The sequence below is a fragment of the Zootoca vivipara genome, chromosome 11, assembly GCF_965207765.1.
Source record: "Zootoca vivipara chromosome 11, rZooViv2.hap1.1, whole genome shotgun sequence".
Lineage (NCBI taxonomy): Eukaryota > Metazoa > Chordata > Lepidosauria > Squamata > Lacertidae > Zootoca > Zootoca vivipara.
The window spans coordinates 56,501,066-56,528,125 of record NC_142594.1 but is presented as its reverse complement, the minus strand read 5'-3'; the positions used below and the strand labels follow the sequence as shown (position 1 = coordinate 56,528,125).

Genomic DNA, 27,060 nt, shown 5'->3' with positions numbered 1-27,060 from the left:
CCTGCGGACCAACACCAGCCCCCCCCCCAATTTGGCTTCTGAGGCGGTTTCCTCAAACCACGTTCACCTGCCTCCATATTTGATGCCTGCTGTGGAGCAGTTAAGAGACGCAGCTGCTTCTCCTGCAAAAAGCAGCTGTTGCGGAGGGGCTTCAGTCCTTCTTGGTGACTGCCTCCTCCCACCCGGAAGGGCAACTTTGGCAGATCAGCAGGACCACCCGCCTGCCACTCACATGACGTCGTTACATTGGATGATTGGCAAGTGGGTTGTCCCACCCAGCTACCAAAGTTGGACCAAATGGCGGGGGGAGATAAAGACCTGGCCCTCCAGGACAACAAAGCTCCCCTGCCCTCTTAAAATGCTTGCGTGTTGGGCAGGTCAAGCAGGCCCCCAGCCTCCAATCACCGACTTTAACCTTACGTCTGCATGTGTCCCTTTTCCCCAGGTTTGAGCAACGAGAGCTGGTCAATTATGAAGAACATGGCTACAGAGCTGGGGATCATTCTGATTGGCTACTTCACCTTTGTCCCAGCTATCCAGGTACTTGGTGGGTTCTTGTGGGGGAGAAGCCCCGCTTGGCTTCTTGGGGTGGGGGGTTGGTTTAGCCTGGCTGCAGCACCAACCAACCCACCACCTGCAGAGCATCCTTGGACCTAGTAGGGCTTGTGCTCCTGCCCTTCTTCTCAGACCTCCTGTGTTGCCATCCCATGTTAGTCCCCAGCATCTTGTGCCATCTGCCAGCCCTCTTCCTGCACTTCACAGTTGCCAAAAATTTACCAGCTCATCCTATGCCACCGTGTTTTCATCTGGGAACAGTCCGTTGTGTTTCTGTAGCCCTGAGACACTTCCCTAGTGGGGTCCCCCTTGAAGACTGCCTTGACGCTACAAGTCCAAATGGGGCGGGGCTGTTGGGGGCGTCTCAGCCATCCATGTTGGCAACTTGCTACCTTCTAGACCAGGTATCACCAAACTGTGGCCCTCCAGATGTTTTGGCCTACAACTCCCATGATCCCTAGCTAACAGGACCAGTGGTCAGGGATGATGGGAATTGTAGTCCAAAACATCTGGAGGGCTGAAGTTTGGGGATGCCTGTTCTAGATGCAGTTCAGATGGGGGAGAGTGTGGCATTTCATTCATTCATTCATTCATTCATTCATATGCCACTTTCCCTCCCAAAAAATCATGCTCAGAGCAGTTTACAACAGAGAAAACAGGAACATGTTTCAAAACCAAATAGTGCACAAGCAATTTCATAATAACAAACCAGAATGACACAATAGTAAATGCAGTAACATGCAACAACAACAACAACATTTCAATACAGTACTATAAATATAACAATATTACAAAAAGAACAGCCAGCATCCCATAGCAAAAAGTAACGAGAGAGCTCTCCTTGGTCCCAGAAACACCCCTCCCATGACGCTGCTCACAGTCCCCCTCCTGCAGGCAGCTTCTTGCAGGGCTTCCAAGGCAAGGGTAGCTTAAAACAGCCCCCCCCATAAAGTTACTCACATTTTACCTTCCCGTCACTACTACCATTGTAAGGCCTGCAGCCTGTTGAAGGCACCTTCATAATAGTCCACTCCCTGAGCTGGGTCTGTTCCTGGTGGGACTTCCTCTTGGAAGCCTGCTGTGGCCTGAAGCAGGCATTGGAAAGGGTTGCTTATCTCTGTTCCCTTCTCCACAGTTCATAGGTTAAATATTGTTAAGATCCTTTTGATGGGATAGAAAACATATTTTGAGCTGATAGGAAGAGCTGATTGGCAGAACCTTTATGCCTCCTGTGCTGTAGCAGCAGAACGACGGCAGATTCTGGTGGCTGAAATCCAAACCTTCCAGCCCTGATTTCTGCATCTTTGCAATAATGGGCCCTGGAACGGGTCCCTTATCTGTAGCCCTGAACGTGAAGGACACAGAAGAGATAATGCTCAGCATGCTTGGCACAGAGTCCACGGAATCCTGGCAATAGGTAGCCAAGTTCCCGCTGGCTTCATGTGCTTTTGACCCCTCTCCCTGTTTGCTTGAGGTCTGGTGCTGCACTCCTACTCAGCCTTGGCACTCCTCTTGCTCTCCGAAGGTAGAATTGGTCCCTCAAATAGGTGGCCCGTTGTGTCGAGAGATGTGGGAACGCACATGTGCACACATACCCTTACCTCCTCCCTGCTCCCTGCACTGGGCAGCACAGATCCTGAGACCGCTGCTCCTGTTGTTGAGTGAGAACTGCTGAGTCATGTCTGGTGTGACCAGCTCCCAGCTGCGCAGTGGTTCTTGCTGCACAAAGATCTGCATTTGCTGCCTGCTCTGGGATGACTCTCCCTGCTGGGAGCTTAGTACAGCAGCTAACAAACACCCTCGTCTCTTGTGTCTTGCAGGAATTCTGCCTTTTTGCTGTGGTTGGCTTGGTGTCCGACTTCTTCCTCCAGATGCTCTTCTTCACCACCGTCCTGTCCATTGACATCCGCCGCATGGAGGTAAGAGAAGGCAGGGCTGTCAGGTGCAAGGTAGTGGCTATGGGGATGCTATAATAATAATAATAAATAAATAAATAAATAAATAAATAAATAAATAAATCACTTGTGCCCTGCCCATCTGACAGGGTTGCCCCAGCCACTCTGGGTGGCTTCCAACAAAATATTAAAAACACACACACACACACAATACAGCAGACATTAAAAGCCTCCTGATACTGGGCTGCCTTCAGGTGTCTACGGAAGGTCGCATAACATAATTGTTTATTTCTAGCAGTGGTTCCCAGAGGGGGCCCCGTGGGATTCTCTAGAGGGGAGGCAGGGGGTGCTGGAAGTATAAATGACTATCCGACCATCGCTGAATCAGGTTTATCAATACCGTCAAATGAATTGAACTAGGTAATTATAATTGGATTTTGAATAACAGTGCAAATAATTGCCACCGTTTCGAATTTTATTGTGTCGTTATCTTCCTTGGTTGGTTGTGCAAAATGTTCTGAAAAGTGCTTTTTTTTTACAGGGAAGGGGAGGGGGCACTTGGGATGACTTTACGGAATCAAAGGGGGGTGGGTGGGCTAACCCTTGTGTGCTTGGCTGGGTGTCTTGTGAGCTGAGAGGAGCAGGGATTACAAGATAAGAAGCCCAGGCACTTCTGAATACAGAGGTTCAAGTCAGCTGTACGTGGATGACTTAAACTGGCCCGTGTCATCGGAGGCAGTTCGCTGAACACAGATTCAGGGCACAGATTTGGGATTCTGTGTGCCACAGGACACAGCTTCTCTGGCAACCCATGGTTAAGTTTGCTGCTGTCTTTCTGTTTCTGACCCCCACCATTTTCCCTCTCTTGGCAGCTTGCGGATCTGAACAGGCGCCTCCCGGCTGAAGCCTGCATGCCCTCCTCCACCAAGCCGGCCAGCCGCTCCCAGCGGTACGAGCGGCAGCCAGCCATGCGGCCTACCACCCCGCACACCATCACCCTGCAGCCCTCCTCCTTCAGGAACCTGCGCCTGCCCAAGCGCCTGCGGGTGATCTACTTTTTCGCCAGGACCCGGCTGGCACAGAGACTCATTATGGTAGGCTGCAGGAAGTGGGATGCTTCCAGTGGGAGGAACAGGCAGGGCTTTTTTCAGCTGGGAAGTGGAGCAGAGAAGCCCTCTTGGGCTGAGGGCAGGGCTGGAAGGTGGAGCACAAAGAAGGTTAGCTGGCTAGCATGGCTGGCTCCTCGTACCCATCATCTGCCTAGGTTGGTGTCCGTGGTGCTGGAACAATGGCATGAGCCAGAGGATGGAAAGTTGACATCAGGCCTCTCTGAAATCATGCTGACTTCGCAGCTGCTTTTTGTGAGGGCTAAAACTTACAGAGATTGTAAATTTCTTTATGCCTTAAAAGCGGCATATGAATGTAATATATTAGCAGCTCTTGAGGCAGCCAAGTCGACTGAGAGGATAGACGTTGGTGCACTCGCCCAGCCCATGCCAAAGGACTGGGATTTTGGAGGGACAGATAATCGTCATCAGTGGTATTTTTATACCACTTAATAAGCAAGATCCCTAAGCGGTTTATGTAAAACACAAACTTTTTTTAAAAAGTATATTTAATACAGTGGTGCCTCGACGTACGAATTTAATCCGTTCCGAAGGCACCTTTGTAAGTCAAAAAATTCGTGAGTCGAAAAACACCGTTGGAAACACGATTTCCCATAGGAATGCATTGGAAACGAAAAAATTCGCAAGTCAAAGCAACCCTATCTAAAAATTCATAAGTCGAAAAATCCCTATCTAAAACCGCCGCGTTTTTCCCCCCGGACGTCGAGACATTCGTAAGCGGTGGCCATTACCCCCGTTCGTAAGTCAAAAAATTCGGTTGTCGAGTTGTCCGTAAGTCAAGGTACCACTGTATTTGAAATCAAAAATACAAAGAACGACATCAGAAATTACAGAGAAGCCATCAACAAAACATTCAGTTAAATATCAGTAAATAATCAGCATGACAGTATGATAAATCTTGTGGGATAGACGAGTCCTTAGGCAGTGTTTAGAGTTTCTGGCTCATGAACAGCACACATAAGGGAGTTTGACCATTAGTCATGTCGACTGGGTCCAAAAGTCCAAAAGTAGCTGGAGCGCCTTGGGTTCCCCATCTGCATGGAGAACTACATCTCTTTGGTTTCCCTTACGCTGCTTCTGGCTCTTCCATCAGCAGACAGGTGCAGGGAAGTGAAACAAATTGGGGAGTGGACTCAATCCAGAAGAGGGCTGTGAATTTCTGAGGTCCACAAAGGCTCCTTTGCTTAGAACACATGGATTATTGGTTCTGTCAGGGAAAGCAGGGTTCTGCATGCTGTAATGCTCTCTCCCTGCCTTGCCTTCCCTGCAGACGGGGACCATGGTGTGGATTGGCATCTTGTTTTACACCGACCCGGCTGGCCTCCGCCCTTACCTGGCCTCTCAAGTCACGGAGCAGAGCCCGCTGGGCGAGGCGGGGCTGCCTGCCATGCCCGTTCCTGGGGAGGTCCTTCCCACCGGTGACGCCAAGCTGTCCCTCTCTGTCTTCGCTTCGGACCCCGTCCAGCAGCTGTCAGAGAACCAGACGCTGGATTCACTGAGCAGGCAAGAGGCAAGCCACCGTGCCAAGGCTGAAGAGCAGGAGAGCCGGGGGAGCAGTGGGCAGCCGGATCTGGGCCCCAAGGCGGAAGTGACGTGGGGAGTGGAAGATGAGGAGATCTGGAGGAAGCTCTCCTTCCGGCACTGGCCCTCTCTCTTCAGCTACTACAACATCACGCTGGCCAAACGGTGAGTGGCAAGAAGACAGCCCTGATGTTTCTGCCAGGGCAGAAAGCGCCCAAAGTCTTTCTCTCTGCTGCATCTCTGGACTACGTTGGTTAAGCAGAGGGAGGGAATGTCAGTGGCCAGAGTCTCCCCTGTGATGTCGGGAGGTGTGTGTGCTTGGAGATTTGCCTCCAAGGTTAGCGTGGAGCCTTCTGGCCCCTCAAGCTCTGGGTGCAGTTGCAGGGTGTCTTTTGCATGGCTGGCTTCTTCCTTTTTTTCTTTTTTCTTTTTAGATTAAAATAAACTTTATTTGAGAAACTTTTAAAAAAGTATACATACACCAGGGGAAAACAGAGTAACATAGCAACATAAATAACATAACATAACATAACATAACATAACAACAACATAACAACAACATAACAACAACATAACAACAACATAAATAACATAACTACATGTTTAAGCCACCCAACGTAAATTAATCAACATAAATAAGCAAATCAAATTAATCAAAACTTGCTGGGCAAATTAAATCAATCAAACTGCAAATAATATGCAATATCAAATTAAACAAACATAACGTAACATAACGTACGGTAACAAAACTTGTCCCCAGATCAGATCTTAACACATGGACATATACCCATAAAATCAATTCATTTTAAATTAAAATTGGCTTCCAATCACCAATATATCGCTTCCCTTACTATCATTTTCTTTTTTTAATTTGCTTTCCCTCTTATTAATTCCAACTGATTTATTCCTACATGTTTTCTCTACTCCAAACAAATCACTAACTCTGTTTCAATGTTTTCTTTTTTTAAAATACTCTTCCACATATCTCCATTCTGCTTTTATTCTCTGTTTTGGTATATTCCTAATTGGCTGGCTTCTTCCTGTTAAACTGTGGAACTCATTCCAACAGGAGGCAGCTATGGCCACCAACTTGGCTTTGAAAGAGGATCAGACAAATTTATGAAGGAAGAGAGGGCTGTTGACGGCTACTAGCCGTGGTGGAACCTATGGTTTGTCTCCGCAGCTAGAGGCAACAGTGTTTCCGAATGCCAGGGCTCTTGTGCTTGAATCCTGTTTGTGGGTTTTCCAAAGGCTGCTAGATGCAGGACTAGATCAGCCATTGTCCTGATCCAGCAGGCTCTTCTGTTCTGTGCTCTTGCGTAACACGGAGTGCTCTTCTTTCCCCTCCAGCCGTGCATTTTGGAATTGTTTCATTTGTTTTGTTTACTTGCACGCTGCTTCCTCGTCTGGGAGAGAATTAAGCAAAGATTCAGAAAGAACAGCAAGTGCAGTGGAACCTCGGTTTTTGAACATTTCGGAAGTCAAACGCCGAAAACCCAGAAGGGAATGCTTCTGTTTTAGATCGTTGCCTCAGAAGTCAAACAGCTTGTGAAGCATGTTTCTCATTTTCCCCCCATTCATTTTGCCGGCAGGCCTTTGATCCTCAGTTTTGGAAGTCAAAGAGTCTTCCGGAATGGATTACGTTAGAAAACCGAGGTTCCACTGTAGTAAGAAAAGATCCTGTTAAGGCTCATGTCCTGCCATTTTCTGAAGGGAGAGAGGGAAATGGGCAGGCAAACCTCGCTGGGCCAGGAACTCTTCTTAATGGAGGCACCCCCAGTGCCATATTGCAGTTTTGTTTTGGATAATCTACAGTCCTTAAAAAATTGTAGCTGAAAGCTGCCTTCTCTCTTATTCGCACAGTACTGGACATTGCATCAAGCTAAGAAATGCAGGCAGCGAAAAAGCCATGAACTGAGTGAAAGGAGTCCCCCGAGAAGGCCTTTCTGCCTCTTGTCCCTGCTTTTTCTATGTTGGCCGGTCACTCCTGTCATTACCGCTTCTCTTACTGCTCTTGCAGGTACATCAGCATCCTTCCAGTGATCCCCGTCACGCTGTACCTGAACCCGCAGGAGGCCCTGGAGGCCCGCCATCCTCACGAGGCAAATCGCTACTACCCATTCTTCTCACCGAGCAGTGAGAAATCGGAGCAGGTGGTGGAAGGGGTGCCCAAAGTGCAAGGGCACCAAGACGTCACACTGTACAAGTAAGAGAGCTGATCGTGAGTGGGTGGGTGGGTGGGGAGATGCTGCCAATGTGAGGGGTGGGGATCTGAGGGGGGGGCATTAAGACACCCGCTGTCTTTGTAAGTCTTTGGTGGGCATGGCATGCCACACTCCTGCTTTAGATTGGCTGGTTTCTCAGTGTCTTACAGAACAGAAACTAGTGAGTGGGGTGAAAGATCTGCTTTTATCCTGCACAATTTATCCGAGATGTGTGTGCACCTTAAAATTATTATAACAGAGCATAGCCCTGTGTCCTCTCTCAGCTGCACAGACTCAAGTGCTAGGTGACCCTGCTGTGGCCTTTGGCACCTGTTTGGATCTATTGTATTCTTTCCCTTTATTTATAGAAATATTTTATGCTGTGTCATAGCAGTTTGCAGCAATAAAATCATAAAACCATGCAATAAAAAAAAGTTAAAAACAGACATCAACTACCCCTTGTGGAAGGATGCATTCTTGATTGCCTGCAAAGGCCTGACAGAATAGAAAAATCTTTAAGCAAGTGCTTAGAAGTTGGCACAGAATGCTCCTGCTGAATCTCTAGTGGCAGGGAGTTCCACAGGACTGCGCCAGTGACACTATAGACGTGGTTTCTTGTTGTCCAGTGAGCCTCACCAACTTGGGGAACAACCAGCCATGCTCCTGCAGATGGTCTCGGTGTACTTGAAATGATGGGATTGGAGCCAAAGGTATTTGTGACTGACTGACTTCTCCATTTCCCACGAACCACCTCAGGGTCGCTGCTTTGGGACTGGCGTCTGGGATCCTGTTGGTCCTCCTGCTCTTTTGCCTGTACAAAATCTTGTGTCCCAAAAACTATGGGCAGAACGGGCTCTCCCACAGCCGGCGTAGAAGAGGAGACTTGCCCTGTGATGACTATGGCTACTCTCCGCCGGAGACGGAGATCATCCCTCTGGTCCTCAGGGGCCACCTGATGGTAAGAAGCAAAGCAGGGGCCTTGATGTAGTGAATGCACCTCATCCCCAGATTCTCTATCCTGACTCTAGCAGAAGGCGAAACCACATAGAGAAAGCACATCTGAACATAATGCTGTTGCAGAATTTTTAAAGGCTGTGTTTTTGGACAGGTCGATGCTGGGTGGGGGCACAGAAGTGGGTGCTGTGGGGCAAGAAACGCTAACCAGGGGGGGGGGGCAAAGTGAGGCAAGGAACTGTGGGGCACAAAGCACCCTTTCCCAGTTGCCTGGCCACTGGGAATCTTTCCCAAAAATCCTAGTCTTCGCCAGTCAGTGCCCATAAGCTTTCAGAGAGAGAGAGAGAGAGAGCTGTTGCCTTGCTTGCTTGCCTGTGCGCTTCTTGGAGACCCCTGGTTTGCCACTGTTGAAAGGATAGGAAAGAGGGTGCCAAACTGGATGGATTTACTCTGGTCTGATCCAGCAGCCAGACTTTTAAGGAGGCAAGTCAGGAGGCATACACTGGAGTTCTGTTGTCCTCAGGGCGTGATCCTTCCTGCATTGCATCAGTTGTTCAGCATTTGACCTGTTTATTATTTTTTTTCAGGACATTGAGTGCCTGGCTAGTGACGGGATGCTGCTTGTGAGCTGCTGCTTGGTGGGCCAGATCCGCGTGTGGGATGCTCAGACGGGCGACTGCCTCACTGTCATTCCAAAGCAAGGGTAAGTTAGGCTTCCTACTCCTGACGGGCCGTTCAGGTTGATGGGCTGCTAGCTTCAATGGCTCATCGTGAAAATGTGTGCAAGTCCTTGCTTGATTGTGGATTGCTGGCTATAGAAGATGCCCCTCCCCTTCGTAGCCTTTTTTTTTTTGGCCATGTCGCAATTGGAGTTGCCGATCCAGCAGGGTGGATTTGATTTAAATCAAACTGATTTAAATCAAACTGATTTAAATCAAACTGATTTAAATCAAACTGATTTAAATCACTAGTCAGTAAGGCTTGATTTAAATCATAGTTTTCTACATAAAGACTAATTCTTGCTGGTATAACTTTAATATGCAAGTAGATTAGTTTCATATTAGTTTTTTATCCCCAGTTTAATAGGTTAATCATTCATATTTGGACAACTTTACTGTTGTACTTAGGAAGGAGAAAAATAATCATTACCTTAATAATAACAATTTAAATAGATTTATTCAACTGAAACAATAACATTGCAGCATATGTTATTTGCTTAAACAAACATCCATGTTTGATAACTAATTTGGCTAAACAAAAACAAAATATATATATTTTAAGAAACTTAGACTGTCAGCCCAGCCTACACATGAAAAACTCTGTCCACTCCAAACAATCAGAAAAATATTGTTTCTATTCTATTCACTGAACTTCTTGAAACTTAGCACTGAAGGGGTTGTTTCTGTATTCATAGGTTTGTAGAACAATAGGATTAAGGTCTTTTTCTCAACTCTGTTCATGTTATAACATTTTTGCTGTGAAGAAGAGGCATGTGATCTCTGTTGAGTCAAATTCAGTTTTGAGAACTGCAAAAGTAAACCAAGCACCTGTGATAATATCTTGTAGGCAGAGAAACTGCCCAATAACCTTACAAAAACCTCTAGAAGAGCATGACATTGTGAATGGATTAATGGAATTTATTTACCCAAAAAATTAAACATATACAACCTTATTCTACATAATTAAAAAAGCTAATCTTTATTTCATGATAGAACAACCTTTGGATGGTAATATATTTTCCTCAAAAAGCATTTTATTTTAAAAAAAATCCGATTTAAATAAAAAAAATCAATTTAAATAAAAAAAATCGGATTTTTTTGATTTTTTTTTTTTAATCATTGATTTTTATCCACCCTGCGATCCAGCATGCTCCAGTCCTTATTGCAGGCCTGGGTTCAAATCCATATGCAGTCTAAATCTCTGGGTTTCCCTGCTCTCCGCCTCAGTTTCACAAAGGGTAGGTATCAATAATCTACGGACGAGTGTGCTGTCTACCAGAATACGCTCTAGAAATGCGAATGCACGAAGGGCGGCCTGACCTCCCTTGAGAAAACGTTGCCAGTGGTCTCTGAAGGAAATTTCTACTTCTGGCTGAAGTTGCTCTGTGGTGCAAGGTGTGTTGCATCAACTTCAATGGGTGGTCGAGCTACGCCCCAAACTTCTGTTGTCTGTTCTCCGGTAGTCTCTAGGAGAGACTCCTGCAGCGCGTTATATGTGGGGCTGCCTTTGAAAGATGGTTTGGAAACTGCAGCTGCTGCAGAACTCAGCAACCAGGTTGCTCGTTGGGGCAAGATGCTCTGAGCACAAAACAACAATCTTGGGCAGATTCCACTGAGCACTAATTGGTTTCCAGGCCCAATTCAAAGTCCTGGCTTTGACCTAGAAAGTCTTTATAATCTCTATTTTTTGGCACACCTGGTCACAAACTTGTATAATATAATAATAATAATTTATTATTTATACCCCGCCCATCTGGCCGGGTTCCCCCAGCCACTTTGGGCGGCTTCCAACAGAATATTAAAATACAGAAATCCATCAAACATTAAAAGCTTCCCTAAACAGGGCTGCCTTGAGATGCCTTCTAAAGGTCTGGTAATTGTTGTTCTCTTTGACCTCTGGTGGGAGGGCATTCCACAGGGTGGGTGCCACTACCGAGAAGGCCCTCTGCCTGGTTCCCTGTAACTTGGCTTCTCGTAGCGAGGGAACCGCCAGAAGACCCTCGGCGCTGGACCTCAGTGTCCAGGTAGAATGATGGTGGAGGAGACGCTCCTTCAGGTATACTGGACCGAGGCCGTTTAGGGCTTTAAAGGTCAGCACCAACACTTTGAATTGTGCTCGGAAACATACTGGGAGCCAATGTAGATCTTTCAGGACCGGTGTTATGTGGTCTCGGCGGCTGCTCCCAGTCACCAGTCTAGCTGCTTGTAGAAGAAATGAGCTGCTGGATTGGCTAAGGTTGGGTGTCTGCTTAATTCCAAGGTGGCCATATCCCTCTCCGTGCTCTGCTTGACCCCATGTCCTCCTCTTCTTGGCTGCCTTCCAGGCTGCGTCGAGAGAACAGCGGCATCTTCGATTACCAGGACTGCTGGGACCCCAACCGCCCCGACAGCAAGGGCGGGCTAGATGACGCCTCTGACGGCAGATGCCGCCGCCCCTTCAAGAGGGCCCGGAGCCCCCCGCAGCCCCTCCTGTTCAGTGACCAACCCGACCTCACCTCCCTCATTGACACCAACTTCTCTGAGCAAGCCAAGGCCGCATCTGCCCCAGAGCCCCGCCACCGTGCCACTTGCGGCCGGCAGGAGTCTGGCTACGACTTCAGCAGTCTGGTGGAGAAGGTCTGCGAGGAGCAGAACCCCTCCAACTGTGTGAACTTCTTGGGCTTCTCTGCCCCCTACGGACAGGCGGTCTTCAGCCCCCTGGCTGGCAGCGGGTCCAGATCCCCAGGATGCGGGGGCGAGGAAGGGGACTGCGCAACCCGCAGGAGCAGTTTTGGGGACGAGCCCTATGCTGGGCTGGAGAAGACGCTCCCTCTTCCCTCTTGGGGCGGTAACTTTGAGAGCTCCATCTGGAGCCTGGAGCTGCAAGGGAACCTCATTGTGGCCGGCCGGAGTAACGGGAGGCTGGAGGTAAGGAAGGAGGCTGGGTCTTGTCAGCCTTGGGCTTTTGAGCCTGGGGGAAGCAGAGCCTTCCATAGCTGTGCTGTTCAGCTGCAGAGTCCCCCCCCCCCTAAGGCCAGAAAGAAAGAAAGAACTTTAGGTTTTGATCACAAAGGACAGCAAGGGAGGGATCTTCCACACAAAGCCATGTGCACGCACACACACCAAGCTTGCACTCTTCGGGAGCCTTTGGCCCCTGGGCCTGATCAGGCCCACCACGGATCCTTATTTGGCCCTCCCACCTCTCCGCCACCTACTGTTGGCTCTGTGGGACTTGTAAACCCAAGATGCCAAATGAATCTGAACTGTAACCTAAGTGCACTCCAGCACCTTCCTTTCCAGTTGCAAGTGTAGTTCAGTGCTTTTAGAATTTTTACCTTAAAGCCCACCAATTACAGCTGGAAAAGAAGGAATTGAGAGTGCAGTCTAAAGGCTCCCCATTTCTTACTGCTTCCATGCTATCTAGCAGTGTTAGAAACTCAGCTATATAAGCTAGGCTCCAAATGGTTCTTTAAACCAAGGTCACAGTCGCCAAAATGGAATGCATAGTAGCCGTTTGGGGGCAAGACAGCTCTAAAGTCTTATTTATCAGTCGTGAGCTAGGTTAAGAATTAGATAACTTAAAGGCATCTTCGTTTGGTCACAGGTGGCATGGCCCAATCTGTTTTGAACAAGGGGAAATGGGAAGTCAGTGAGCCAGAAGCCAACTGATGTCCTCACCTGGCATGGAATTGCCACTCTCTTTTCCTTACATCCCCAAATACCCCTAGTTCTGCAGAATGTCTTCTGGCTTCAGAAAGACTACTAGCATATGCCGAGAGGTTCCCCCAAGAGCATCTATCTGCACCCAGCCTGCACGGTTTCTCCATACTCTGATGGGTGCAGGGGGATGAGAGGCAACTGAAAGATCATCAAGTTCATCTCCCCCCCTCCCCCAGTTCTTTATTTGCTTGCTGTCCGGACTGGTGGGAATTGTATCCCAAAACACCTCTCTCTCCTGGCCTCCTGTGTTGCAGGTGTGGGATGCCATTGAGGGGACTCTGCATTGCAGTAACGAAGATGGCCAGTCAGGCATCACCGCCCTTGTCTTCCTGAACGGCAGGTAAGAAGCCCGACTCCTCCACCCCCAGAGCACCTCACAGTAACTGGTGGTTAGTTATGTCCAGGTGATGGACCAGCTATATATATTTAGGTGTCTGCCTTGACCCCCTGCTGCTCCACCATGCCATGCCTGCCTTTCCCAAGTGATCGCAACTTCTCGCCTCTCCTGGCTGCAGGAATATTCCTCGGGTCTCAGGAGGGTGAGGCTTTCGGCTTGCCTTAACCCAGGAGGAGCTGCTCCTTGTGGTCAGTCTCCAGGCCTCCCTTGGCTTTCCACAAGGCACATGATGATCCTTGGGTCTCGTGTAGACTCTTCCCCTCTCCCCACCCTTTGCCAGCCAGTCCATGCAGCTTTGATTGCCTTCCTTGTGTGACTTCCAGGGCAGATCCTCAGTCCCAGAGCTGTGCACTCACTTCCTCATGCGCCCCCTCCCAATATCTTTTGCAGAAGGCCCACAGTGGCAAGGGAGGGTTTTCTCTCCCCTGCCTCAGGCCACAAGGACAAATGTTGGCTGGGCCTGTGGGAATAGGGAGTGCTCACATTTCTCTTTCCTTCTGTACCCCTTGGGATAGGATTGTTGCTGCTAGGCTGAATGGCTCCCTGGATTTCTATTCCTTGAGGACGCACACCTCTTTGGATCACTCCCAGCTCAGAGGTGAGTGTTGCGCTCCCCCCACCCCGCAGGTGGAAGCAGAAGTTTATTGGCCTGCTCTTGTCACTGCCCCTCCAGGTTCAGGCTGCTCTCTGCTCTGCTTTCCTTTGGATCTGCCCAGGATCCAATAGTGGAAGAGCTGGCAGGTAATTCCCTCTCCAGCAGCAGGTCCTGGCTATTCTCCGGCACCTACAACTTCCATGTGCTTGATGACTGTGTAACCTCCCCCTGTAGAGACACAGCAGAGCCATCATTAATAGCCTTCTCCTCTTCCAAGAATTTGTCAAATCCTCTTTCAAAGCCATCTGGGTTGGCAGCCATCCCTGCTTCCTTTAGTTCCATAGCTTATCTGTGTGCTGCATGAGGAAGGACTTTCCTTCCCCTGTCCCCTGAGGAGGAAGAGGCCTGACCAAACCACCTTTCCCCCCCCCCCCAGGAACACCCAGCAGGAGCAGCCTCCCATCCTCTCCTATGTACAGCAGCAATGACGTCATCACGTGTCAGCTGACCCACACGGTGACTTGCGCTCACCAGAAGCCAATTACAGCCCTGAAGGCTGCAGCAGGGCGTCTGGTCACAGGGAGCCAGGATCATACGCTAAGGGTGAGTAACGGGGGGGCTGGCAAATGTGGCGTAATGGGGTGGCGTTGGCTGCAGAACTGCTTCGTTCCAGCTTCTCTTTCACGTTGCCCATGCCTTGCCTGTGGTCTGGCTGCCGTTCCATAACTTATTGGTGGCGCCAGCCAGGGATGGAGCCTTCAAGGGGCAGGCTGAGGTGTGTCGCACCCTTTTCTTGTACTGCTTTTGTTTCTGAGGCTGCCGCGGTGGCTGATGCTTTCTGCTTTCCGTTTCTTGCCTGACTGTGAGTGTTTGAGAGGTGGCAGGTGGCGCACGCTCCTTTCCTCCAGCCCTGCAAAAGGCAGCAGCTGGACGTGCCCAGGAGCAAGCAAGGAGGGAAAGGATGTACCAGTCTTGCCCGGCCAGAGACCAGCAGTACTTGAGATCACAACGTCCAACAGCTTCTGTGGCTGTTCATGCTGCCAGGCTCGGCCAAAGGAAGGGCAGGCATGTGGCCTGTCAGCCCCTGTATGCGTCTTCTACCCCTTGAGCTCCCCTTACAGGTCTCTATCTGCACAGGCCAGGGGTTGCCCACTTGCAGTGGGGAGAGTAAATGTGTGTGTGTGTGTGAGAGAGACACCCCTCCTGCACAACAAGCCCCTCTTCCACTGCTGCTGACACCACTTCTTCCACATTCAGGTGTACCGCCTGGAAGATTCCTGCTGCCTCTTCACGCTGCAGGGCCACTCGGGAGCCATCACAGCCGTCTACGTTGACCAGGTAGGAGGGAACTCACAGGGCCCAGGACACGGTTGCAGCTGCAAGAGAAGAGCGAGGAGGAGGGCACAGGTGGAGAAAGGCAGGGGGAACAGGCGACATAAGGCCAACCAGCCCACCACTTTTATTTATTGTTATTTATTAAATTTCTATACCAGCCTTCATCTGAGGGCCACTGAGCAGTTTACAATATAAAAACACAAAAATGCATAGCTTAGTAACAAAGACAACCCCCTCCCAGTTTAAAAAGCAATAGATTGTTTACTTAACCAAAGGCCTGGGAGAAGAGGAATGTTTTTTGCCTGGCACTTAAAGATATGGAATGCTTTCAGTGTTTCCTTCGAAACCATGAGGACTAGGATTTTTTTTGAGGGTGAGCAATGAAGAACAGTGAGGTTGGAAGTGCCCAGTTACACTTTTTCAATCTCTATAGAATGAAAATAGCCTTGCAGCTTTGAAAGCCTCCCTGAGAAACGTCTGGATTGGGCCTTGCAGGATCACTCAGTCTTTATCTTCCTATTAAATTTTAATTATAAACACATTTGCATATTTGTTGAGCACCAATACAGGTGCCCTTTTGAGGTTAAAGAAGAAAGGGCACAATTTGGGATTTAAACCACACGAGGAACGGTCACTCTCTGTTCTGTTCATTGGTTTGGACATCTGGAGTATGATTTTTTTCATATGGCACCAGAGCCAAAATGGCTTCTGAGAATAAATGAATTCATGGAAGGTCCAGCTTTGCCTGGATTCCAGTTGAACACACTTAACTGGAGGTACCTCTTAGCAATAAGGCCACAGTACAGATGACCTTGATTTCACCCTAAGATGTAAAATATTTCAATCTCCCGTTTGCATTGCCCCACCTGTAAGACTAGGCATCACAATGCCATTGCATTCCCCACTTGACAAGCCGTCCCTGCTCATGCTTGGAACAGAGAGGGGAGCTTTGGTGGAGGGTGTGTGAGGACAAACGCCTTTAAGGGTGCGCCTCTGCCCATCTTCTGTGAGGCAGGACTTCCTTCTGCACTGCTTGGGTCCCCTCTCCCTTGGCTTATCTTCATCCAGCTGGCTTGTTAGAAGCTTTCAGCCTTAATTCTCCAGCCTGATGTTCACCTTCGGGTGGAGGCCTGAGGAAGAAGGACCTGGGGGACCCTAGTGACATGGCCCTTGTTGCCTTTCAGACGATGGTGCTAGCCAGCGGGGGCCAGGATGGGGCCATCTGCCTCTGGGATGTGCTGACGGGGAGCAGGGTGAGCCACATGTTTGCCCACCGCGGGGATGTCACCTCCCTGACTTGCACTACCTCCTGCGTCATCAGCAGCGGCCTGGACGACGTCATCAGCATCTGGGACCGAAGCTCTGGGATCAAGCACTATTCCATTCAGCAGGTGTGCAGCTGGGGTCCTTCCTCAGACAAAGCTTTTTTCCCCTCTGCTGGCTGCCAGGAAGAACAGTGGTGGCAATTAGGTTTTGCCGCTTGGATGAGGCAGCGAGATCCAGTAGCACTCCTGTTGTCCTGGCAACCTCCCAACCACACTGCAGTAATGCACAGAACATGGGGCTGCCTTTGAAGGTGGCGCAGAAGCTTCCATGAGTCTAGGGAGAGTTTTAATGGCTCTGTGATGGGGGTTCCGCCTGTTGCCAATTTGTTTCTGACCTAGATTCCAGGCACAGGGCCTTTTAAAGACTTTGTACGGCCTAGATCACCCAGAGATTTGGAGTGTGTTGAGTAATCGATGTGCTGGTGGCGCGCAGCCCCTGATCCCCTTTCTTCTCTGTTTCTCCACAGCTCTGTGGTGGTGATTGTTCTATAATAGGCTGGATGAGAGCCATTAAATTGAAGCTAAGTGGTTGGGTCCCTAGACTGGCTTCCCCCATAGCATGAGGTGTGCAGCGTGGGGCACTTCTGGGTCTGCTTCTGTCCCTTGAAACACAGGTGGTCTCAGCTGCACAAGATTATTCCATCAGTTTCAGCCCATGGCTCAACTGCAACCCTGTGTGGGCAGGGATAACTTAGCTCCAGTTGTCTAGGCTGGGTTACCATCCAGGTTAGATTGCTGCAACACATGGGGCTGCCTTTTGAAGACAGTTCCAAAACTTACAACTACAACGGGATTCACCAGCCAGACTATTAACTGAGACCAGAAGGTCTGAACATATTACACCAGTTCTGGCCTGACTACACTGGCTGTGGAGTAGTTCCAAGTGCTGGTTTTGACCTTTAAAGCCCTGTGTGGATCATGACCACAGTACCTCAAGGACCCCCCCTCCCTCCCTGCATGAAGCATCCAAGACCCTGCTGGTCTTCATCAGGGGCCCCACCTGAGTGGGGTGCAGAGTGGCCTTTTCAGTGGTGGCCCCCTGTCTGTGGAATGCTTGTCAGCCTTTAGGCCCCAGGTGAAGACCTTATGGTTTACCCTGCCGTGGTGCTCATCCTTTAGTCAGGGGGTTGCACGAGCCTTTCATGTACAGTGGTGCCTCGCTTAACGAATGCCCTGCTTAACAAAATTTCTGCTTAACGAAAGGATTTTTCGAGCAGAGCTTGCCTCGCTAGACGAATGCGTTTTACGAAAAATTCGTCTAGCGAATCGCGGTTTCCCATTGGAATGCATTGAAATTCAATTAATGCGTTCCTATGGGCAAAAAAAAAGTCAGAAAAAATCCAGTGCATTCCTATGGGATTCGCTAGACGAATTTTTCTCTATAAGAAAAGACCCATGGAACGAATTAATTTCGTCTAGCGAGGCACCACTGTATTTAGTGTTGTTCATTGTTTGACATTTTTCTGTGCTTTAAAGTCTGAAAATGTGGTAGTAATAGATCCAGATGAACGGAAGGCATGTGTGTTCCCTCCCTTTATATTTGTACCTGTTCACTGAAGTTTGTCAGTGAGACCTGCTTACAGGCGCCCCTTTGCCAGATTATCTGCAGTGGCTGCTAGGGCTCTCTCAGGGTCAGCCCTGCAGTTGCGGACTCTGCACTAGACATACCCAGGAACTTGGTCTCCTTAGAAGATTAATTTAGGCCTTTTTTAGGCAGGCTTTTGATCTTCAGGCATGCCTGAGTATGTCATGGATGTGACAGAAAGTGAGTGTTACAATTTAGAATGAAACACATTTTAATTGCCGTTTTAAAGTCTTGACTGTTTTGGAATGTTATTGTTTTGTAGCGTTATTACTGTATTTTTCCTTTGAATTTTGTTTTAGTTGTGTGTTTTTTTGGTCTGGCTCCTGGTTTTCGGAGAGACCCAACTGCCATAGTCATAGATGGTGGAGAGGGTTGTCGATGGCAGTACTCTGCCTCCACAGTTGAGAGGCAGCAATGCTTCTGAATGCCAGTTGCTGGAAAACCACAGAAGGGGAGAAATGCTCTTGTGTTTGGGTCCTCCTTGCTGGTTTCACAGTGTCAGCTGGTTGACCACTGTGAGAACAAGAGGCTGGACTAGCTGGGCCGCTGGCCTGATCCAGGAAGCTCTTAAATTGTATCTTGAGGGTGGCTGGGACAAGCGCTCTGATGCCCACAGTTGTCTGCGATTGGTGCCTGCAATAGCAAAGATGAGGCCCACGGATCTCAGGACGGGCTCTGTTCAGCTCCGCCTCCCCTTCTCACCCTCTTCCCATTTGCTCTCTGCACAGGATATGGGATGTGGGGCCAGCCTGGGAGTGATCTCTGACAACCTGCTGGTGACCGGAGGCCAGGGCTGCGTTTCTTTCTGGGACATCGGCTACGGAGACCTGCTGCAGACAGTCTACCTGGGCAAGAGCAATGAATCGCAGCCTGCTCGGCAGATCCTGGTCCTGGAAAATGCAGCCATCGTCTGTAACTTTGGCAGTGAACTCAGCCTGGTCTACGTCCCGTCAGTGCTGGAGAAGCGAGACTGAAGCAGGATCTTGCGGACAGGCCAGAAATGACCCCCCCCCCTCACCCCTCTGATTTTCTAACTAGGAGGGGCAGGGATCAGGGCAGTCTCTCGGGGAGCTGAGAGAGAAAGAGAGAGCCGCTGCCTCTCCCCATCTTCCCGCAATTCCTTTTTCTTTCCCCGGTCTGCAGTTTGACCGTGGTGGAAGAGAAGGGGGCTGACATCTGTAGGGGGTGGTTTTCTCCATGCTCACAATAAGCTAAGAACCCAGCACCGGAGGACAGCGGAGGTAGAATACCCTGCTGTGGTTGGGTGTGAGCAAGCGCTGAGAGATTGTGGGCTGAGGGAGAGACCCTCCATCAAAGCCCTGCCTCCCACTTGCAATCTTGAGGGAGAACCCTAGGTCCCTGCTTGTTTGACTGTAAAAGGGAGGGGGGGTGAGAATGGGGTTGCATCCCCAATAAGTCTTTTGCTCTGGCTGCAGTGCCCAACTCCTTCCTCAAAGGTCTGTCACTGCAGGAGCTAACTTTGCACATGTTGGATGGAATGTGTTTTGTGTGTGGCCTCCTGAGGTGCAGCGATAGCAAGGAACAGCTGCTTCAGTGCTGTTGCTCCACACACCCTCCTCCTCCTCCTCCTCCCTGAGCTCCACCCTTCCTTCTTCCTCTGGCAGGCACGGCTTCTGTCCCACACTTTGAAGGAGAAAAAACTGGGCTGGCTGCTGTGGTTGGTGGGATTCCTACCCCTGGGGCGGGGTAGGATTTTTGTGAAGCTGTTTTCCTAGAGGGAAAGAGCGCTTGCGCACTGAGCGCATGTGAGGTCTCTCCAGTTGCAGTAGCCCTGGGATAGCTGTCCTACTGATCCCATAGTGACGGCCTCCTCCTCATCCAGCCTGCTAGGGGAAAGGTTAGGCATACTGTACTACCTGCCATATTTATTGATGTGCTGTACATAGTTATTTATTCTGGCATGTAAGAGTGAGGGGAGTGGGGAAGCTCGAACCCATGTCTCCCCAGGAGCGGAAGGCCTCTGCATCGTCAGCCTGGTTTGGGCTAGTGAAGAGGCTGCAGGAGGCTGTTATGCAACGGCTCTCGCTAGAGCTAGCTTTGTTCTGTGGAGAGAAAGTGGGGGGCAGGCAGGGGCCTGGCTTCTGCGCCCAACGCTGAGGTGAGGGGACTCCGCCCCTCTCTCGTGTCCCAGTATGCCAGAATATCCCTGCTTTTTACACAACTCCAAGAGGGAGATAGATGACCGGTTTGCCAGAGCAGCAAAGGCTGCAGCTTCAGGGCCAGTGGCAGACCTTGGAGTCTCAAATTTCAGTGGTGCCCTTTGCAGCAGCGCCAAAATTCAGAACTCCCTCGCCGCATCTTGCCTTCCATTCTACATAATAGTTGTGGCACCCCCCCCCCCAAAGGCTGTGCGACCGAGCTGTTCGCGCTCCCCTAAATCCACAGCAGAGTGTGCAACTTTTATTTTTGGGTGTGCTGGGCTGCAGCTCTGGGAGGAAAGAAAGCAAATGAGCAAGAGAAGGAACAGAGGTAGCAGAGACACAGAGAAATTGGGGAAGAGCTGCTGGAACAAGCAACGCTTTTGAAACGGTAATACCATTAATTGACTGTCTAGTTCACGGTGTTTTTACTTTAGCATCTCCTGCTGTAGGAGCCCTGTGCACTGTATGCTACTCAAGGGAGCTTTTGGGGGGGGGGAATTAACCTGCTGTATTCTGTTTGTCCAACTGCCCCAAGCTTGGCAGGGGCAAGAGACTACTTTGCAATGCTGGCCAGTGGAGGCCCACCCGGGGCCTCAAAGCACCCCCTCCCCCTGGCACCCTTGCGCCCGCTGCTTCCTCTTGGATCGTCGTCCGTGTCCACACCATGCCTCAGGTGGCCTTAGCTCTGCTGTGCCCTTTGGACTGTACAGCGGCAGCTGCTTTTGTACCAGATTGTGTTTTATAATGTGTATAGAGACAGACACATTAAACAGAACTAACTTAATGCCTCCTGTGTGTTTTGCGGAGTAGCGGGGAAAGGTAATCTTTGCCCAAAATTAGCAAGCCCGTAACCAAAACATAACATTGGGGGGGATCTTAAATACTGCAAGCCCAGAACTGACTGCAGCGAGGCCTCTTCCTGGTGTGTTGTCCTTTGCAGTAGCTCACACTTGAAATCTTTTGAGACCCGCTGCAAAGGGCTGACCTCAATCAAGACTACTGCTGGACGTAGAAGCTTGTTTTCTGTTCTTTCAAATCATTGTCGTTTGCCCCGAACGCAGGCTGTTTGCAAAACGGAGTGGGTGGGGGAGCTGCTTATGCCCCGCCTGTGAAGAACAGACTATCCTCATCCCACAAATCTCCCTTGCACTGCAGCCGAGCACCATTCAGATGAAGACCCTGACTAAGCACTTTAAAGATATTGGCAGGATCTATTGAGCAAATGGTTCTCTTTGTGTAGCTCACTTTAATGCAAACCTTATCAAGCAAGTGGTATACCTTGCATACAATTTTTGTGGGCAATTTAGTTGAAAAAAAAAAAAAACCACAAACCAAAATAGATAAAGAGAAAAGGCATTGCTTTCTATTGCATGCTGCTAACGTAACTTAAGGCCCAGCAGCTGCTCACCCCCCCCCCCAAACTTCTCAATCATAAAACATTTCTGCAAATTAATTAACTTAGTGCCAAAAAGTTACACACTCATTGTGCTATATTTGGATACTTGCAAACTAAAATGCAGCCCCCTCCGCTGCTTTTGACAAAAATCTAACAATGGATCTATCTGCAGCGCTCCCATTCATTTATTTTAGTAGCAAAGAGCTGAAAAAAGTTGGTTCTAAATTACAGAGTAAGTCGAAACATGACAATGTTACATTTGTACAAAGCGAAAAACAACCCAGAAACCCACCAAGACCTGGCCCCTCTCCCACTTTAACCCTCCTGCCTTCCAGCTACTCATGAAGACAGTCCTTTAAATTGAGGGAGCTGATGGAAAGAGCAAACGCTATGGGGGGAAAATGTGACATTTAAGCATTCCCATTCATTTAATCTGCCTTCATATGGCCACAGTCGGGCAGCATTGTTAAGGAAGCACGCCGCTGCAAGGACCCAAGGTGGCTGGCTCAGTTAACACCCACAGTCCTCCTTCGGTGCCATCACCTGTCTTTTGGGCAGCTCCTCCCCACACTTGCACCTTTGTAAAAGACCATCAGGCACACGGATGAGCCAAATTAACCACATAAAGGGACTTCAAGATGGGGATCCCTAGCTGGAATGTAAGGGCAACAAGATGCAACTGGCCTGGCCAAACAAGAAACAGGTGACGGTGGAGCCGGCAAGACACGGGAGCAGCTTTGGAGGTTGCTGAGAAAGCACGTCTCCTGCTCCTTCACCTAGCAGCTAAAAAGACTCTCCACACACCTTTCATGCAAGCCGATCAAATGTAGCTGCTTGGTCCCAAATGAGCTCTCGCCAGCGCAAAGGGGTTGTGGTTGGGTCTTGGATACCCCATTCAGAGTAGAAGTCGGTAGACAGGAGCAAAAGGGAGTCTTGCCAGAGGCAGTTTAAGGAGCAGCCCTGAAGTGCCACATCTCAAAGCCTTAGAAGCACCAAGGGTGGCAGCGGGGGGGGGGGGGTTTGAAGCCCTTTTACCATAGTCCACCCAAGCCAGGGTTACCTTGGGCTGTGTTTCAAAATCTTCCTCTGGTTGGGAAAATTACCTCGGGGGCTTCTCCAGCTGGGTAACCACCTATGACCGCAGTGAAAATCAAACCACACGTCCCGCTCCGCCCAAACTGCCTTCCATGATTCCTGCCCCTCCAAAGGCCAACTTACAGATTCCTTCTTTCCCACGGCACTTGGAGGCAGGCACAAAGTGGGAGAAAGGAACAATCGGCTCAGAAAAATCTTCCTGCACGCCTCCAGCCGTTCAGACACAGCCGGTGGGAAACAGTCTTCTAAGTAGTGGCGGGAGAGGGAAAAAGGATGCGAGGCGAATGGGCACTGCATGGCTCCTGGCGCAGCAGAGGCTTCCTGGCTGTGGCCAGTCTTGAGCTGGAAAAGCTGCATGCTGCGGAGTGTGAACCAGCCCCCTTTCCTCCCTCGCCCTCCCAAGTTTCTAGTCCTCAAAATGCATCAGTGGTGGTATTAGCAGCAGCAGCAGCAAAGTCTTGGGTTGGTGTGATGCCCTCCTCATGTCTTGTTGAGTGTCCACAGCGGGTCCAGCATGCTGAGGGGGTCGTCGCTGGGGCGGGTGCCGCGGAGGCCTTCCCCGTTCTGGGGCTGAAGGAAGCTCTGCTTGCTCACCTTGTGCCTGCCCTTGAGGCTGTTGTCCAGCGTGAAGGCCTCGGGGGTCAGCGAGGCCAGCAGCTCCAAGGAAGAGGAGGACGGGGCCGCAGCCGGAGCAGCAGAGGGCTCTGCCCCGGGAGGCGCTGGCAGGACTTCACTCTCTTCCTGACTCTCCTCTTCCAGGTGGTTGCTGTTCTCGGCCGTGCAGCATCCAGCAGCCTCAGGCGCCGCTGGTGCAGGGGTGGCTGGCGGGGAGAGCGCGGGGGCCAGCTCTGTGCTGGCAACAGGGCAGCCGAGATCGGCAAAGGCGGTCTGAGGGGGGCCAGCAGGGGGCGCTGGGACAGTCAAGGGCAGGGGCTCCAGCTGCTGCCCGTTGGCGGATGAGGGCTCTGCCCCTCCCAAGGGAGGCCTGATGCTGAGCTTGGCGATGGTGGCCTGGATGGAGCTGATGGGCATGTCGGCACCCATCACCAGATCCTGAGGGTCCTGGAGGATATGGGGCTAGAGGGAAAGGAAGAACAGCTTAAAGGGTGCAGCAAGCGTCCTCTGACAAGGCCCTCTGGGATGGGGGGGGGCCGCGATCATTACGTCTTTATATCTGCTGGGAGATGCCCAGAGTGGTTGGGGCAACCTAGTCCGAGGGGCGGGGGTACAACTAATAAAATTATTATTATTATTCACCTGTCCTTCACCCTGAGGTCCTAGGGCAGGTTATGGCGACTTAAAATACAGTAGGATCACAACGCTGATTTTACTTGCATGATAGCAGCTTCATGCAGATCACCAATAAATAATATTATTATTTATTAAATTTGTACACCGCCCTACACCTGTAGATCTCAGGGCGGTTCACAATATAAAAATAACAATAAAAACCCCACAAATCTACCTATATATATAAATGTAAAAATCGTGAGTGCGGGGTCCACTTTTCTCCGTAACCGCTTGACCGATCGTCCTGAAATTTTGACACAACGATCCAGGCCACTCCCCGAGCGTTGTTAGAAGAAAAATCTCTCAAATCTCACACCTCCGCAGGTACAAACCTCTTTTTCAACAAAGTAAAACAGCGCCCTCAAGTGGATTTCCTTCCACAGTACACCCTCTCCCTTCCTGTGAAATCTACACCACACCCACAAACCCCGCCTCCACCACGAGATCCACCACTCATATACATCCATCTGGCAGAGGTGTTGAAGACCAAACCAACTGAAAACAGGCCTTTTCCAGCAACAAGGCTCAACATTGCCAAGTGGAGGTAGGGGCCTGCCTGGGGGGGGATGGGGGGCCGAATAGGGGGCAGGGATACATAATGGGTCAGAACAAGGTGGGGGGAGACACAGGGATGAAACCTGCCCTCTCCACAGTATCTCGCCTCGACGCAGGGGGACTCTGAGGCTCGGGGGGATCTGAAGGGGGGCTATTACCCTCCATTTCACAGACTAATGCACAGCAACGCCTGCAGGGCCAGCTAGTGCATAATAAAAATAAGAACAGAACAAACCCAAAATCCCTCTCCCGCAGCACATTTTAAAAAAGGCATTGTATATCAATCAGCCCAATGCCTCATTGGATAGGAAATAAATGGGGAGAGGGACAGCCTTGTTTACTGAGCTCTGGAGGAGCTTGAAAGGAGACTCCAGAGCCTGGAATCTCTGTGAATGGTTTTCTCACTGCAGAAAGTGTTTTTAAGCTCTCAGCCTTTGCATCATTCTGACAGTGCAAGTTTGCCTTTACGCCCAACTTCTGCGCACGTAGCCCTCGCGCAAGTTGCATTCGTGCTCTACATTAAAAACGCGCAAAATATAAAGTGACAAAAGTGAATGCAATTGCTTGCATTTAAGATTTCCAGTCTGTCTTCTAAAGAGAGGTGACATTTCTCGTGTCACGGGATGTATCCGGTAAGACAGCCTCTCTCCTACCATTTAAAAGTTCCAACTATTGACCAAACATGGGCTTTCAAAACAGTGGGGAGGGCTGCTGCACCCCCTTGCCAGGATTAAGCAAAGTGCAACCGAGCCGACGTGAGATTTTTCTGAAAGAGAGCACTATGCCCGAGTCATCCCAGATACAGGAAAGACGGCTGCGAGGGGATAGGAGCAAAGGAAAGGCGCTCTGCACATGGCCAGAAACCACCTCTTTTAATGGGCTCTCATGACATTCCGCCACCCCACTCTTGTCTCTGTGCTAGCGGAAGGACACTCCACCCACACTTGCCCTCCGATGCACCCTACCTTCTGGGCAGCACTGCTGGCAGGCTTGCTGGCGGAGGGCGCCATGACCCCGTGTCTCTGCAGCACTTGCTTGGCATGTTTCAGGAGAGACTCGTAGCAGAACTTGAGGTGGAGCTGGAAGCGGAGGAGGAGCCAGGATTGAGGGCCAGACATTTCACCTAAATGCCTTTTTCTCAAGGCGGCTTATGGCATTATTCGGAAAAGCCTCATTGCAGGGGGTTGGCCTGGACGACCCTTTGGGGTCCAATGCCACAATTCTTCATTTCCATGAGAAACATCATTGTAAAATGCAAACTAGTTAAAAACAGTAGTGGCGCTGTGGGTTAAATCACAGAGCCTAGGGCTTGCTGATCAGAAGATCAGCGGTTCGAATCCCTGCGACGGGGAGAGCTCCCGTTGCTTGGTCCCAGCTCCTGTCAGCCTAGCAGTTCGAAAGCACGTCAAAATGCAAGTAGATAAATAGGAACCGCTACAGCGGGAAGGTAAACAGCGTTTCCGTGTGCTGCTCTGGTGCGCCAGAAATGGCTTTGTCATGCTGACCACATGACCTGGAAGCTATACGCCGGCTCCCTCGGCCAATAATGCGAGATGAGCGCGCAACCCCAGAGTCGGTCACGACTGGACCTAATGTTCAGGGGTCCCCTTTACCCCCCTTTAAAACACAATGAGAGACCAATGGCAGGCCAGTTGCCAACGTGGTCTGCACTTGTTTTTGAAGGTCTGTCTAAATAGGGACGTCTTAAACTTACTGGGAAAAGATCACAAGGAGGGAGCCAGTCAGACCTCTCTTGGGAGGGAATTGCCAATATGGGAATGGCCACAGAAAAGGCTTCCTCTCGTGTAACCAAGCAACCGGGCCTCAAATGTCGATGCGGCCAGGACAAGGTACACACCCAAGGATCTTAGCACCCAGCCAAGGTCTTTTAGGTGACCCAAGGCTCATGCATGTCACCCACGGCAGCTCCACCCGCACCCCAGCCCCGTACCTTCTCCTGCAGCATGTGCTTCCTCTGCTGGCGGATCTTCTTCACCAGCTGGGGCAAGTCTGGGATGCTGTTGCCGGCCTCCACTTCCTGCATGGCGGCATACAAGAGGCAGAAGGCGCCGGTTCGGCCCACGCCAGAGCTGTGGGGGACGCACAAGATGAACAAGGTTCTGCTGGAGGGGGGCACTCGCAACTTCCCTCCTTAGCTGTGATTCCTACATGGTGGGGGGGTGGGGGGGCGTAGGCTTTGGGGTCCCTTCCAACTCTACAGTTCAAAGATTCCTACCCATGATGGGCCTTCACATAATGAATTTGCCTTCAAAAACTCCGCAGAGCATTTTTAAGGGGTTCAGATGTGTTCATGGAGGAGGAGGCTGGGACAATTCATATTTAAGAACCTAACCTGCAAGCTGGATTCAAGCACAAGCCCTCTTCCCTCCTGCAACTTCCAGCACCTGGTATTCAGATGCATAGGCGGCAAAGCAGAGTCAACATGGCTAGTAGCCATCGATAGCTCTCTCCTCCTCCATGAATTTGTCTAATCCAGTGTTTCACAACCTTTTTTGGGCCACGGCACACTTGTTCCGTGAAAAAAATCACGAGGCACACCACCATTAAAAAAGTTAAAAAATTTAACTCTGTGCCACCCTATATTATAATTATGACTGTAAGAAACACTTGCCAAATATTGCTTTCCGGCG

At 50.1% G+C, this 27,060-nt stretch overlaps 2 protein-coding genes across 2 annotated transcripts in view; one reads left to right on the top strand and one right to left on the bottom strand.

The window, feature by feature from the left end:
• SCAP (SREBF chaperone) overlaps positions 1-20,857 on the top strand; it is a 51,803-nt gene extending 30,946 nt beyond the window's left edge. The window contains exons 10-23 of the mRNA XM_035130081.3: positions 446-540; positions 2,376-2,474; positions 3,323-3,544; positions 4,848-5,263; positions 7,119-7,304; positions 8,059-8,260; positions 8,844-8,959; positions 11,300-11,882; positions 12,929-13,014; positions 13,587-13,669; positions 14,103-14,269; positions 14,924-15,004; positions 16,186-16,392; positions 18,640-20,857. Coding sequence (XP_034985972.3) covers positions 446-540; positions 2,376-2,474; positions 3,323-3,544; positions 4,848-5,263; positions 7,119-7,304; positions 8,059-8,260; positions 8,844-8,959; positions 11,300-11,882; positions 12,929-13,014; positions 13,587-13,669; positions 14,103-14,269; positions 14,924-15,004; positions 16,186-16,392; positions 18,640-18,885 — 2,789 coding nt within the window. The 3' untranslated portion in view covers positions 18,886-20,857. The remainder of the gene's footprint in view (positions 1-445; positions 541-2,375; positions 2,475-3,322; positions 3,545-4,847; positions 5,264-7,118; positions 7,305-8,058; positions 8,261-8,843; positions 8,960-11,299; positions 11,883-12,928; positions 13,015-13,586; positions 13,670-14,102; positions 14,270-14,923; positions 15,005-16,185; positions 16,393-18,639) is intronic.
• A 779-nt stretch (positions 20,858-21,636) lies between these two features.
• Positions 21,637-27,060, bottom strand: part of PTPN23 (protein tyrosine phosphatase non-receptor type 23) — a 50,729-nt gene continuing 45,305 nt past the window's right edge. Inside the window, exons 23-25 of the mRNA XM_035129804.3 lie at positions 26,361-26,499; positions 25,375-25,488; positions 21,637-23,641 (exon numbers count right to left, since the gene is read on the bottom strand). Of these exons, the coding sequence (XP_034985695.2) occupies positions 23,045-23,641; positions 25,375-25,488; positions 26,361-26,499 (850 nt within the window). The 3' untranslated portion in view covers positions 21,637-23,044. The remainder of the gene's footprint in view (positions 23,642-25,374; positions 25,489-26,360; positions 26,500-27,060) is intronic.